Raw genomic sequence first — 13,960 nt, 5'->3', positions numbered from 1 at the left:
GAGGGATTGACGAGAAGAACAAAAATATTTTTCGACTTGATATTACATTGTAGACGGGAGTATGGAATATACTGTAATCTTACAGACTGTAAGAGTTTCAATAGCCAAACAAGCAATCTGATTGGACGAAAGGGATAAATCGTACGTTGCTAGGTAGATTTGAAAATGAAGAAGAAAATTTCGCTGTAGAAAATGTCTCAATTTTCGTTTTTTTCATTCTATATTGTTCCATAGTATGTGAAAGGACACAATGAAAATTGAAAGATAGTAAATATATGAAAAAATTTAATTATAGAGAGTATATAAAGAAAAACAATGGGGCTGAGCAGTGTGAAGGGAATGAAGATATCAAAATGATGGATCAATAAAAAAGAAGAAATATTTTCTGATAGAAAAAAGTAAATAAAGTTGAAAGAATAACAGAACAGCTACACAAATAGCACAAAAAACGAAAAGAAAAGTGAAAAAGAAGCAGAAGTAGACTTTTTCTTGGTAACGACTGACACGATTCTTCAGAGATCAATGCTTAAAAGATTTTCTTGGAAAATAATCTCAATCTGGTATAAAAGCAGCTAATTGCACAAAATCTTCTCTCCATCCACCATCTGTTATTCAGAGAAGCATTTTGTTTTCACAGAAGCCCAACAAAGACAGGCGAGCGGGCACAGGTTCGTAAAGAAACGAGGTCATTACAAACGACTTCCAGCGATCCAACAAAATCAATCGGCCAAGAAACTTGAACAATCCAATCTACCGCAATGATGGAACTACCGACAACAGTGAAAGCGTACACAGGGATCGTGACAACAGGTGTTTTTCTAACCGGCTCCTGTCTCAACATTCTGGCATTATTTGTTATATGTTGTTACAGAAAACTATCATCGCGTAATCTATTTCTCATCCTGTTCAATGTCTTCTTGAGTAACGCTCTATTGGACGTGTTTCATTATCCGGTGACCGGTCTAAATATCATACAACATTGGCCTGATTGGAAATATGCTACCAGCGTTTGTCAATGGTCATCACTCTTTGAAAATGCTTGCTCATCTGTTGCTGTTTTTTCACTCCTAATTCTATCCATCGATCGCTATTATATTACAATTCAACGTAAGAGCTTACCACCTAGAATCGTCATCATCTTCTCATTCATTGTTTGGGCAATGTCGACAGTCCTTCACGGTATCTATAGTTTTAAATCCAATCCGTCAAACGATGATTTGACAGGGAAGAACGTTTCAATATGTAACGCGTTTACAGGTCACCCACTTAATGAGAATGAAGGACAGTATAAGATTTCGGCTGTAATTAACATGATTTGCATGGTGCTATCGTTCGTGCTCATTTTATATGTTGCTGTATATGTATGGAGAGGGCAAATGAAATGCTCCGTCAAACGAAAGAAGTTCTTACGCCAAGAAATGAAAGTCACCTTCCTCGTTTCTCTCTTTACCACTGTTTTCTGGCTACCCAAATTCTCTGTTACAATCTCTCGCAGTAATAACCTTTCCGTCACTTCACGTGTCATCGTTCTGACGCACGTTCTGGCTTCGATTAACTCCATAATGGCTGGCGTTATCTCCGTAATGTTTTCAAAAGATTTCCGGCGATCTTGTATCGATGTGAAACGCGGTTGCAAAAAAGCGAGGTGTCATCAAAAAGACGAAAATGATAATGTCAGAGATGAAATGAAAGAACCATTGACAGAAAAATCACCCAATAAATTCCATCACCAGCCGATCTCTTCGGAACCACCAGAGTTTGTAAAAGGACATTACAAGACTTGCGATAAAGAATTAGATTTCTGTGGAGTGAGTATTGACTCACAGACGCTTGAGGAAGAAGCAGGACCAGGCTGCAAAAATAAAATCTTTGAACCGAGCATTAAAACTGAGCTCATGCTTGAACAATTAGACTCGAAATTCTAATTAAAAAAATCGTTAACTTTAGGAAAGACTTAGTCTACTCATGTATATATTACAACAAAAAATATGTAAATTTTTTGTTTTTTTATAGTGGGATTAATTTGACAATTTCAGTGTTTGCATGTCCAAAAGATGTCATGGAAAATTAAATTACTGGTAGCTCATTTTTGATAAATTTTACCTGTTCTTTTTTTATCCATTCAAACTACAGAGGTGGGGATAAATTTTCAGAAATCATAATAATTAAGCCCTCCCAAAATAAAATGCCCCTTTTCCATTAGGAAAACCATATTTAAATCGCATAAAAAAGGATACCTTGACGATTTCCTCTGGTGACACTTTGAGAAAAGCATCCAAAGCCTGCACAACATCCTTCTCTTCTAAGTTTCTCCATTGGAAAAAATTGATGATGTCAGCTGAAATGGCAGGAAGAGGAAGATGAGTCAGGTCAAATTCAAGGGAGGAACACAGGGTGGTTATTCTCTTGGTGTATTCCCTTATTGGAACTAATTTTCGCGGGAACTAATATTCGCAGTCGAAAAAAAATCGGAAAATTTGAATTTCGTGGGATTTAATTTTCGCGGTTTTCCCGTTTTTTGGATAAATTTCTTTCATTTTCCTAGGGATTTTTCAAATTTTTCGATAAATAATTGGAAAAAATTGTATTTTGAGGGTTCAGATTTTCGCGGTTTTGCCAAAAAACCGCGAAAAACGCTAAAATTAATTCCCGCAAAAATTAGTTCCAATAAGGTAGTCTTAAAAATTTCTGTGAGGTAACGGCCAAAAAAGAGGCTAAACGTTGAATGAATTCTACCAAGGACAAGATTGAAAAGAAGTCTTTCAAATTTCAAATAGTTACAATAATTATGTAAGCTTCAGTATATTTTTATACAAAAGATAAATCGTGATTACGTACTATTTTGAGTTAATCTTGTTGAGCACAAATAAGTTCGAATGCTTAAGCATTCCTTAGGATTTCGTGCAGGCCCAGCGAAGACAACTCCTTTTGATTCCATTACAGCAAGTTCATCCTTATTTGCGGGTAGACGAAGGTACGATTGCACCTTCATAAAATCCACCGAATTGTCGAACTATAGAGGGAGGGAGAACATTTTATTAGGTATGCAAAAGTTTGGTATAAGATTCTTAAATTGATTAAAAGATTTTCGAGCCTCATGAAAAAATTTAAAGGTTTTGTTTTTAAATGAGAGTGATATTATTTGCTTACTCATCAAGTTTAATTCACAAGCTTTTTTACATTGATTTGACACGAATGTGGAGCAAGATTGGTCAGAAAAAGAAAAAGAAAAACATATTTTGCTTATATCAGCATAATATAACAATAGGCAAACACTGTCCTGATATGAAATATGTGTCTGATATAAAACGGAACCACTTATGTAAAAATAAAACCTTTAAATTGGAAAAGGAGACAGAGGGTAATTCAGAAATTTTTTTACATCGAATTTTTTTTTGTTGTTGAAATAATTAGAAATTTGAGATTGGAAATCAAGTGATCAGATGTTTGCGAATATATTGAGAGCTCTAACAAAATATTTGCTTTTCAATAGGTCGTTTTGAGGGCTTCAAAAAGGAAAAAGGCGAAACAGCTTCGAGTGAACGTAATATCATATAAAGAGATAAAAAGGGAGGGCTTAGTCCACAGGAAAATTTGATACAGTATAAAATTTCATGAACAATTTGAAACCTTGTAGATGAATAATTCATAAGGTCCATCTCTCGTCACCGTTCCATCTGCTTTCAAAAGTTTGATGAAGGAAAAACCAAATATTCGCTCCCCTTTGACTTTCCCTGAGACCAAAAAAGTAACCAAAAAAGAAATAAAATGGTGTCTGTACAAAAAGAACAAACCAAAATAAAAAGTCATGTCTTCTTTTGCGAGGATACCAAATGAAACTCTAATTTTTTTTTAGACTAGATTGCACAATAAGGAAATGAACTCGAGACAGCTTTTTATTACTTGTAGCCGTCTACATGAAAAGGTTTTGCAAAAGACTTTACCTTCGTTTCTGGAGCAATGACTGAATGTGAACCGTAAATGAGCTTTATGGAACTGTTCTATTGGTAGACAGACCTAAAAATTAAAGCGATAATTTTAAAGAAAAATATATGGTTCAAGGAAAAACATTGTATAATTTATTTAATAGACGATATCGGCTTTCCGAATTCTCCCCGAATGATTACCCATGATGCATTGCGCAAAAAAATTCACGGACAATATTGACTTACTGAATTTTTTTGCGCAATGCATTATGGGTAATCATTCGGGGAAAATTTCGTTAAGCCGATATCGTCTATTAAGGTATGTGTTCACCTTTCTTGACACATTCTCTTTAATTGATCATATCTTTAAGACAACAAATTTTTATGTATCAAAAGTATATATTTTCTGAAAGCCAATAATATTCTCTTTCTAATGGTAAAAGTTTCAGCGGAATTTAAAAAACTGGGCAGGATATAATTAAAATCTTAAGAATTTTAACCTTACCTACTTCAAAGAAGTTAAAGTCACCCATAGCTTTTGAATTTTGAAAAAATAATTTCGATATTATGTTCCCAATAGATTGAACTAAAAAAGTGTCTTAGGATTCTTTTTGGGATTGACTCTAACTCTTTAAATCCTAAATTCTGTAAAAATATCGATAAAAAAGTAAATTCAAATGTGATTTTTTCAGTTATCTGTAAATTGAGGAAAAACAACTCGGTTAGAAATAAAATCCCAAGACACTTTTTAAGTTTGATCTTTTGGGAATCTCATAAAAAAAAGAATGAAGTCGATATCTAAATGCTATATGGGTGACTTTAACTTCGTTAAAAGTAGTATGGTGTGGTAAAATTTCGTTTTTTTCTACATCAATTTGAAATTTTTAACGAGATAATTGCTGTTTATTTGAGTAATCATTTTTGAGTAATCAGATTTTACCAAAATGAAATCCAGTAACTTTTCTTCCACTTTGACTGAAAAAAATTTTTTTGACAAAAAATCGGAAAAAAGGTGTACACATACCTTAATAAAAGAATATTCGACTAATAGAAGAAAGTCTCGAATTACTGTCAAGTATAGACTCTGTTTCCAAAAATCAGTTTCATTCAGACAAAACGGAATGCGAGGTCAGTGTCCTTTTTTTTATATATTATTTTGTAGCTAAAAGCTTGCCGAATCTCGTCTGACAGGGTAGAAATTTCTCCAAAAGTCGGTTCCATTTTCAGCAAAAAAAAAACAACTCCAGCGACTGGTCCCTGTCTGAGAACAAACGCACAGACTCGATAAAGAGTCTTGAGTAACTTTACATTGATTTCTTTAAATCTTATACCTTGATGCGTTCGTTCCAGTGTGGCGAGTTTGTATGGTAGAGGACATAGGAGCGATATTCAGACATGGGCTTCCCTCCAGAACCGATAGACATACAATCCTACGGAAACAAATTTCAATATCAATAAGTCACTTTCGTTTCAAGCAATGAAAGCATTGGCAAGAATGACGAAAGCGATCCTCAAATAATTGTTTTGTGGAGTAATCTACGTTCTTTAATATAACTCACATTGAAGATCTGTCCTTTGTCAGATACCACACATAATGCAACTTCAATATTCTTTCCAGCAGACTTTGAACCTGAAGTAAATAAGAGAAAAATCATTACATACAATGACCATGTCATAAATCTAGTCTCTAAATCGGAACTCTCGCATTTGTAGATTAAAACCTCAATGTATCCATCACTCGCTTTTTTTTAATTTACAGTGTAAATACAATATTTTTGGACCAAGTGATATACATTAAAATTGATATAAATATGAGGCAAACAGTGACATCACTCACCCTTTTCCAAGTCTGCTTTGGAAAGTGTGACATAGAAGTCATTTCTGACATAACCTATGATAGATAGGAAAATAATAATTTTTAAGCTTTTTTCACATGCACGTAAAATTTTACTTTAGACCTTACGGGAAATTGTTCGTAAGGCTGTCTTTTGGGAATTTCCCCAACATTATGTAGAGTTTTTGTTGATTAAGAGGGTCTTATGTGACTTTTCCTTCCGTTCAAAACTTTTTGAACGTAAGCAAACTTTACATAAGGCCTTAAAACACGTAACAATTTAAACACGTAAGCCTAGGGAAATTCCCCACCCTTCAAGGTGAAAAAAGCTTTAAAGACCAGAATGACATGCAATACAAGTAAAAACGGATAAACTATACAGAAAATGCAATGAATTAATGTATATATTAAGTATATAATAAAATATAAGCCTAAAAACATCTCAATTCAACTCATCTCAACAATTTATTCTGCTTGTGAACTTACCTGGAAGAATGACTTCAGGAAAGCCAAGCCTCTGTGTTAATGCACCTCCGCTTTTCTCTTTCAGTACCTGAAAATCAAGCATTGTCAAATATTTGAAGATGTATACTATTAGCATAGCTGCAAACAAACTCGGTAGAAACAATGCTCGCCTTTGCCGAAGACTTTTCGTATTCCAAGGTAATAAAGGGTTATCAAAGGCAAAAACATCTACGTTATTCCAAGCAGCAATTAAAAACGACAAACTTTTTCTCTTTGTTTGGAAGGCTTTATTTTATCAAAACAATCAGAAACGATAAATTGTCGTTTTGATTGCGAGGGAAATACTAGAATCTATTTGGATGCGATAAAAGCGAGCCACAACGAAGATTTGTTTGCAATAAGGCGTTTGTATAAGTGTAGTGAAAACTTGTTAAACGGAGGTTGTACATCACAGCTGACACTCTTGCTACCAATCTATCAGCTCTTCTCGAGGGATGGGTCGAATGCCCGGGTCTCTCAAAGGGTCGTGATTTTCCAAAATTTGGACAAAAATCGAATGAAAACCGATAAAAATTTTGAGAAAGTCCCTCTTAGAGTCCCAAAAACACAAATTTTTCCTCTTTTTAATGGTCGATTTTCGATTTTTGGTTCGGAAATAACCGTCACCTCGCAAACCTAGTAGCCCCCAGGTCGAATGACATACTTTGAGATAAAGATCTATTTGACGTCATACTACCCTGATAAACTCAAATCCATTTACCTTGCTGTGTTAGAGTTGATTATGTATTATCATCCCATCTAAAAAGGCTATTTGTTAGATTATAGTTCAAGGTACCTGGATCGGTTTGTAAAATATTCAATTATGTAGTTTTACTTGAGAAAAAAATTATTGCTTCTGTTTAATGTAAGGAATGATGTAATAATAAGTTACCTTTTCAACATCACCGTGAAAGAGTTTGACGTCTATGCATACACCTAATAAAACAAACGTGGAATATCTAAAGTCAGTGGTCAAAGCAGTTTTTTTCTGTGAGACGGAAAATTTATTGATAGAGATATTTTAGTATACAGTGACACCCGCAGGCCCCACCATGGTTGGGGCGGAGGGCCAGAAAATTTTCAGATCTTTTACCCCCTAGATTTGCTAGAAAGGCACAAAATTTTTTTAATTAAAACAACTCAGGATTTTCTTAAAATGCCTATTATACAGCGAAAGTATATATCTATCTAAAATAGGTTGAAAAATAAAAATACATGAACGTCATACTATGTATATACAAAATATATGCAAATCCTGCTTGAAATCCAATTTTTAAAACTTTGATGTAATTATCCTACATGGCTTGGCAGCAGGTTTTAGGTGCCCCCTAAGAATTCAGGTGACACCTAAGATTTAGGTAACCCCTGGTTGCCAAATATTTTTGGTGACCCCTAAGCCAATGACACGTCAAATTCTTTCGAAAATCCTTCTCAAACTATCAAACAAATACAACAGTTAGTTTAGCTTATTGCTAAATAGAATAAATGCCCTAAGAAATTAGAGATAAGTTAAGTACTGAAGGTTACTGCCAGATTATCAAGTCAGGATGCAGATCCCTTGCCGACAGATTTTTTATCTAAGTAAATGCAAAATGATTAAAGAATTTTTACAGATCAGTGCCGTAGGAAGCATTTTCATATTAGGGGGCTGAAGTTTAGTGATACCGCGAGGGCCAACCATGGTTTGGCCCGAGGGGGGAAATTTTGAAAATTTGAGCTCTAGATTGCTTGAAAATGCACTCAAAGCATGCACTTATAAGACAATTATGACAAATTCAAAAAGAAAAACTTTGCAAAATAACCATTTTTGAAAAAATTATTGGGGTTATAGTCCCCCTTGCCCCCCCCCATGCTACGGCACTGCAGATAATATATTAGATACCAAATTGTCAGTTTTTGAGCATTGCTTAGATTAAAATATAAGTTGAGAAATGCCAACCTATGGTCTGGTAGGCTGCTTATAATTCAATCACCAAACATAGAATGTAGCCCCCAGGTCTATCTGAAAAAATTTAGGTGACCCCTAACATGGTTAGTCCCCCCTAGCCACAGGCTAAAATCAGGTACCAATCGCTGCTCGACCTTTTAGCCCCCCCCCCCTGCGGCCAGGGGGGGGTTCCAGCCATGTCCTAGAGAATAAAATTACTATTTCTTGCTAAATAAACATTTGTAACTGAGACGGAAGAACTTTGATCACTGCAAAGTGGAAATCTCTTATTTCGTAAATCCTCCCTGCTGCATCCCCATTAAAAATGAAGGAACGAGAACCCTGAAAGCAAATATTACAAGAGACTTACTGAAATTTGCATTCGATCCGAATGAGCTGTATTTATTAGTTTGTTTTCTGATAATAAGGTCTTCCAGCAAATGAAAGTCCTGCTCATTATTGGCACTGAAACAAAAAAGAAGCGATGAAGTATAAAATTTTATTCAAGGTCCTGCAGGGGTAAGCTGTTCAACCTATATAAACACTGGCCTCCTTCTGGCCGTCCTTTTGTAAGAACCCCACTAGCTATTAAGTTCAGCCACTTTAAACACACGAATCACATCATCTTATGACATTTGTCGCAATTTTAGAAGCCAAGTTTCCATCGAAGAGCTACTTGATTGAATTTTCTAAATATATTATGTGATGAAGGAGCGACTTGTGCCAGACACATTGTTCTCACTATGTTGAGTTCACAGCCAATTATGCAAAGCAACTTACGCAAACATTGGAATATACAATTCTTTTTCATCTTCTAAGTCACTGAGAAGAATGTTTGAGACATCCATCACTAAAAACACATAATAAATATTCAATTTAGTTGCCAACATCTGATTAATTTGCCATCATACACAGGATTAAAGGTTTTTTTTTTACATAAGTGTTCCCGTTTCATATCAGACACATATTTCATATCAGGACAGTGTCTGCCTATTATTATTATGCCTATATTATGCTGATATAAGCAAAAAATGTTTTTCTTTTCCTATTTCTGACCAATCTTGCTCCACATCCGTGTCAATCCAACGTGGGAAAGCTTGTGAAATAAAATTGATGAGTAAGCAAATGATATCACTCTTATTCAAAAAAAATACAAAAAAAAAAGGAATCAAAACAAACCAGTAACTTACCTCCTCCGCCAAAAGGTCTCCTATACTCAGCATTTGCATGCTTCTTCGAAGAGTCAATAAGTTTCCCTACAAAAGAAAAGAAAAATGAAAGGAAAGAATTTCGAGATAGAAAAGCTTTTTATCTTGGAATGATATTTTAAAGATCTAAAATGACTTTTACCTTCACGGAAAATTTTGCATATCAAATAGATCCCTCTTGTGAGATCGCCATTTGTCAAATCCTGAAATAATGGCAAAACAGCTACATTAATCAAAAGAGGGGTTTCTAAATTAAAATTTTGGTACTTGCAAACTACAAATAAAAAAAAAACAAAAAAAAAATGTTGCCACGAAAAAAATGCAAGGGTACCAATATAGAAGTCGCGAAATTTCAAACCATTGACTAAAGCATACAACATTCGATTAAGTGTGCTGGTCAAGCAGATAGATATTTTTTCCATTGAATTATTGATACAAACCTGGAATATTCCAAATTGTTTCCCTAGAAGTTCTATCTCTTCTGGCATACCAAGTTTGGTAAGCTTCACAACGAATTTTTCACTAAAAAGTAACATTTCATAAGGATGTCATTTTCGGTAGTGTAAACTCGCTCCATGATTCAAAGCCTACACCAAAAACAATGTTAGAAATTACACTTGATAATTATGGGTAATCAGAAGGTCTACAAATAGTGGGGAAAACATCCTCCACATTGCCCAATGATGGGAGAAGAATCTCTCGAAACGTAGCCAAACGTAAATCTCGTGATCCAAGCCATGATAAACTTCCAATATGAATATCACTGGGTCTATAAACTCAAACCTTATTTAGATTAAACAATGTTAGAGATTATATAAAAGAAAAAATAACAAATTTTTCGCAGATAAGACTATTATAAGAAGCAAAGTCCTCAAATAACCTCAAATATTTCCCAGTTGATTTATCATAGAGACCGAACAGAAGTGTTGCAGCTTCACCAATATTACAAATAAAACTTTTGAAGGCAATAAAGAAATGATGAGAAGTTGGTGTCTTTAGAGGTGGTGGTCGTTTGCTGAGTGTCCCATAAATTGACATCCGTTTCTCTTGGTTGTGTTGTCCACTTGCACTTGAGTTCCTTTTGCTCTTGGCTTTGCTGCGTGAAATGCGTTTCGAACTTTCCAAGTGCACCTGGTATAATTCCACAACACTAGCACTGTCTCCTTCAATGATTTCACCATCAATGCGAGGAACTAAATCCAAATTCAGCTTCCTGGAAAACAAAACAAAAAACTGAAAAAAAATTGAAACACATTATTTTATACTGATAGTTTCTCAGCTTCTAAAAAGTGTTTCTGGTGGAGTATTTCTACAAAACCCTCCTAGAGTTCTGCTTAAGCGCTTAGATGCTTGTATGTGGTTACGGAAAAGATTCGAGTTGAAATGGTAATTTATGCATAGTCCTAGCCTGCAGGGAGAGGGCTACATTTAAAACTTTCCTTAAAAGATTTTAGGGGGTACCAAAAAATCTAAAACAATTTCGCCTGCCAATAATTTATTTAAAAACAACAATAATCAAAACAATAATCAGTACAGGTACCCGAAATGTGGGTGCATCTAGCAAATCTAGGGGGATTCTATCAATCTCTGATTTGAAGGGGGTACCTAGATTTCAGAGGGGACCTAAATTCTTAGGTGAAGGGCTAAACCATGATAAGTGCTATGTTTTGAAGAATGGACTTACTTATTTACTGAATCGATTTTGTCCGTAATTTTTTCTTTCAGTTCTTTTTGTTGATCCTAAAAGTTAAAAATATTTAAAATTTAACAATATAATTGTAATATAATATTTAAAATCAAAAATAAATAATAAAATTTCAGTTTTAAAAAAGGTAGGCATTATCACGGCAATCTTTCTGTTGAACTTTAAAAAATCGGGATTATCTCTAAAATTGGTGTCCATAACGAGATAAAATTTGGCACATGAAGTCACGGCAGAAGCTAGAAGCTCTTCCAAGCAAAAAAAAGTGAATATCGCAAAAAATATTGCTGCTATTGTTTTCGAAAACCCGCGAAGCTTCTGGTTGGTCAAGCGCTTAAATTATATTGTAATATCCTACCTAACCTCGGCACACTTTTCAGCAAAAGCACGATATATAGCCCTTCGGGCTATGGGTGGGATCCCTCTAAATCGGAATCAAGATAATTCCGGATTGTAAAGTGCTAGGAGCTTGAAATTTTGAGAGAATGTGCTCTTTAACCCCCTTCAAAGGATAAAAGAAAAAGAGAAACTTTATTCTTAGCAATTTTTCAAAATTTAGCTAAAACAGAAAATTTTGAATCCAGTTAATTCGGTTACAGATCACCATGTATCCTATACAATAAAAGCTTTAGACTATTTACATAAAAAGCAGACTTTCAACTCAAGCGAGCAACAACAAAAGTACCTGTGTTAATTTCCCAAATATTATCTCCCTTCGATTTTCCATCAATGTATTCATAGTTGCTTTCAATACTTGAAAGATAGAAAGGCTCCTTTCCTATGAAAAGGAGAAATCAATCATACAGATTGAAACTTTTGCTATGAATATTGAAGAAAAAAAAATTAAGAAATTGTTTTAAGATGTCAAGAAAAATGTTGAAAAATTACACATAACATACACATTTTGATCAAACAATCAAACCAAAAGCAGTAAGATTGTGCTATAATGGTAAATGATTTTGAGAATCCAGTTGAGATAAATATCACATTATTCATTGTTATTAAAAAAGTATGAAATTTGATGAGATTTACCAGGAAAAGGTCTTTGGAAAGAGATCCCCATTCTCTAAGCACTGAAGTTGACTCTTCAATAACAGGTTCTAATGTTGGAATTACTTCTTCAAATTTTCTGTAAAGAAATAAAATAGCCAACACATAAGCCAAATTTTCTTCACCAAAGTAGTTTTGTTAAGTCGTATTTTTCCCAACATTCAAAATTTGGGGAAAGTTGGGCAAAATTTTCCCGTGTAAACCAATTTTCGATGAGAAATTTTGAGAAAACGCAACTAAAATACCTTTCGTGCAGCTCCAAAATTACCAATTTTTCAATTTATTTGTGGAAGACTGGGGAATAGGGGAAATTTGACAGTGAAGAATTAAAAATTTTCTTTGGAAAAAAGCAAAATCTAAGCAATTTTAGAAAATGTGGGAAGAGAATGAGAAAATCCTGGAAAAGCTGAAGATTTTGGAAGAAATGCTTTATGCGGGAATCTCCTGTTTATGTGATGGGGGAGAGTTTGTTCGCAGCTTTGAAATATTATCAAAGCTATAGTTGTTTTGGCGAACGGGACGGTCTTTTGAATAACTAATTACTCAACAGTAGTTACCTAGAGACAAGATAATTTAACATGATTTTATTGGCTGAGGGAAAGTAAGTAGTTAGAGTAATTAGTTATTCAAAAGACTGTCGCGTTCTCCAAAACATCTATTCAAAATGAACAAAACTGTATTTTTTGCACAAAATTAAAAATGGATAGCAGGTCATCGATTTATGAATGGGTAAGAAAAGAAAAACAATATTAACAGATTCATACCCAAAATTGACCAGATTAGCTTCTTTGACTTTGACATGATTCTTTGGAAATATCCCCTAAAAATAAATAGGAGTAATCATGAACGTATACACTTAGGGTTTGTATTTGAGCTTTATACAGACCTACACTCTAAAGGATCCAAACGGTATTTACAAAATTTGTAAACAACCCCTAGAAAAAAAAGGAAAAAAAAAAGGAAAACAATTATTACTGATTTTAATTTATTTTGTTGTTTCTATTATTGAGACGTTTGACTAGAAACACTAAATTGTTTAGATGTTTCACATTTAAAGGCTTTATTTTTACAGAAGTGTTCCCGTTTCAAATCAGACACATATTTCATATCAGGACAGTATCTGCATATTTTTATATTATGCTAGTATAAGCAAAAAAATGTCTTTCTTTTCCTTTTTCTGACCAATCTTGCTCCGCCTCTGTGTCAATCCAATGCGAAAAAGCTTAAAATTGATGAGTAAGCAAACGATATCACTCTTATTTAAAACCAAAACATTTAACATTTAACAATGTGAAATTCAAAAGTTTGTTTATAAGTTTGTTGTAGAGTCCGCCCTTTTTGTCTTTCAAAAAAGAAAAGAGGACATCCTATTGATGAATCAAAAGTCAACAAACTTAAAAGGGGTTTAATATGGGTTTTAATATGGGTCAATCTAAAAGCCCAGATTCAAAACTCTTCGGATACAAATTCCTATAAGCTTATAAACAAATTGAATGCAAGACAAATTTTATCGACTTACTGTTATCGAACGATCCTGCATAAGCTTCCCTTTGAACCATCCTAGAGTTAATGGAAGGGAAAGGTTTTTTCAAAGGATTTAAAAAGTCATAATACAACATTAATATAAAAACAAGGCAACAAGCCACATGCTGAATGGACCTACCTGATGATGAGAGTCACATAAAAATAGAACTAAAAAAGAAAGATAATAATGTCCAGCACAGAAGCAAAATGGCATAATGAGAAGGAAAAAATCAAATAAAAATCATGCCACTCCTCACTGAATGGTTAAAAGGTGATAGGAAAAAA

General features: G+C 34.1%; 1 protein-coding gene across 2 annotated transcripts in view; it reads right to left on the bottom strand.

Annotated features, from left to right (window-relative positions):
• Positions 1–13,960, bottom strand: part of LOC136800381 (dedicator of cytokinesis protein 3-like) — a 65,379-nt gene that overhangs the window by 32,214 nt on the left and 19,205 nt on the right. For both annotated transcript variants that reach the window (XM_067057023.1, XM_067057024.1), the window contains 20 exons: positions 13,671–13,711; positions 12,916–12,971; positions 12,134–12,230; positions 11,787–11,879; positions 11,084–11,139; positions 10,280–10,612; positions 9,840–9,921; positions 9,542–9,602; positions 9,382–9,447; positions 8,972–9,041; positions 8,562–8,656; positions 7,157–7,200; positions 6,247–6,313; positions 5,764–5,817; positions 5,486–5,556; positions 5,258–5,356; positions 3,945–4,017; positions 3,631–3,734; positions 2,839–3,013; positions 2,238–2,338 (listed from right to left, as the gene is read on the bottom strand). In XM_067057023.1, coding sequence (XP_066913124.1) covers positions 2,238–2,338; positions 2,839–3,013; positions 3,631–3,734; positions 3,945–4,017; positions 5,258–5,356; positions 5,486–5,556; positions 5,764–5,817; positions 6,247–6,313; positions 7,157–7,200; positions 8,562–8,656; positions 8,972–9,041; positions 9,382–9,447; positions 9,542–9,602; positions 9,840–9,921; positions 10,280–10,612; positions 11,084–11,139; positions 11,787–11,879; positions 12,134–12,230; positions 12,916–12,971; positions 13,671–13,711 — 1,838 coding nt within the window. The remainder of the gene's footprint in view (positions 1–2,237; positions 2,339–2,838; positions 3,014–3,630; positions 3,735–3,944; positions 4,018–5,257; positions 5,357–5,485; positions 5,557–5,763; positions 5,818–6,246; positions 6,314–7,156; positions 7,201–8,561; positions 8,657–8,971; positions 9,042–9,381; positions 9,448–9,541; positions 9,603–9,839; positions 9,922–10,279; positions 10,613–11,083; positions 11,140–11,786; positions 11,880–12,133; positions 12,231–12,915; positions 12,972–13,670; positions 13,712–13,960) is intronic.

The sequence above is a fragment of the Clytia hemisphaerica genome, unplaced genomic scaffold, assembly GCF_902728285.1.
Source record: "Clytia hemisphaerica strain Z4C2 unplaced genomic scaffold, Clytia hemisphaerica genome assembly, whole genome shotgun sequence".
Taxonomy (NCBI): Eukaryota; Metazoa; Cnidaria; class Hydrozoa; order Leptothecata; family Clytiidae; genus Clytia; species Clytia hemisphaerica.
This window is presented reverse-complemented; position numbering and strand designations above follow the sequence as displayed.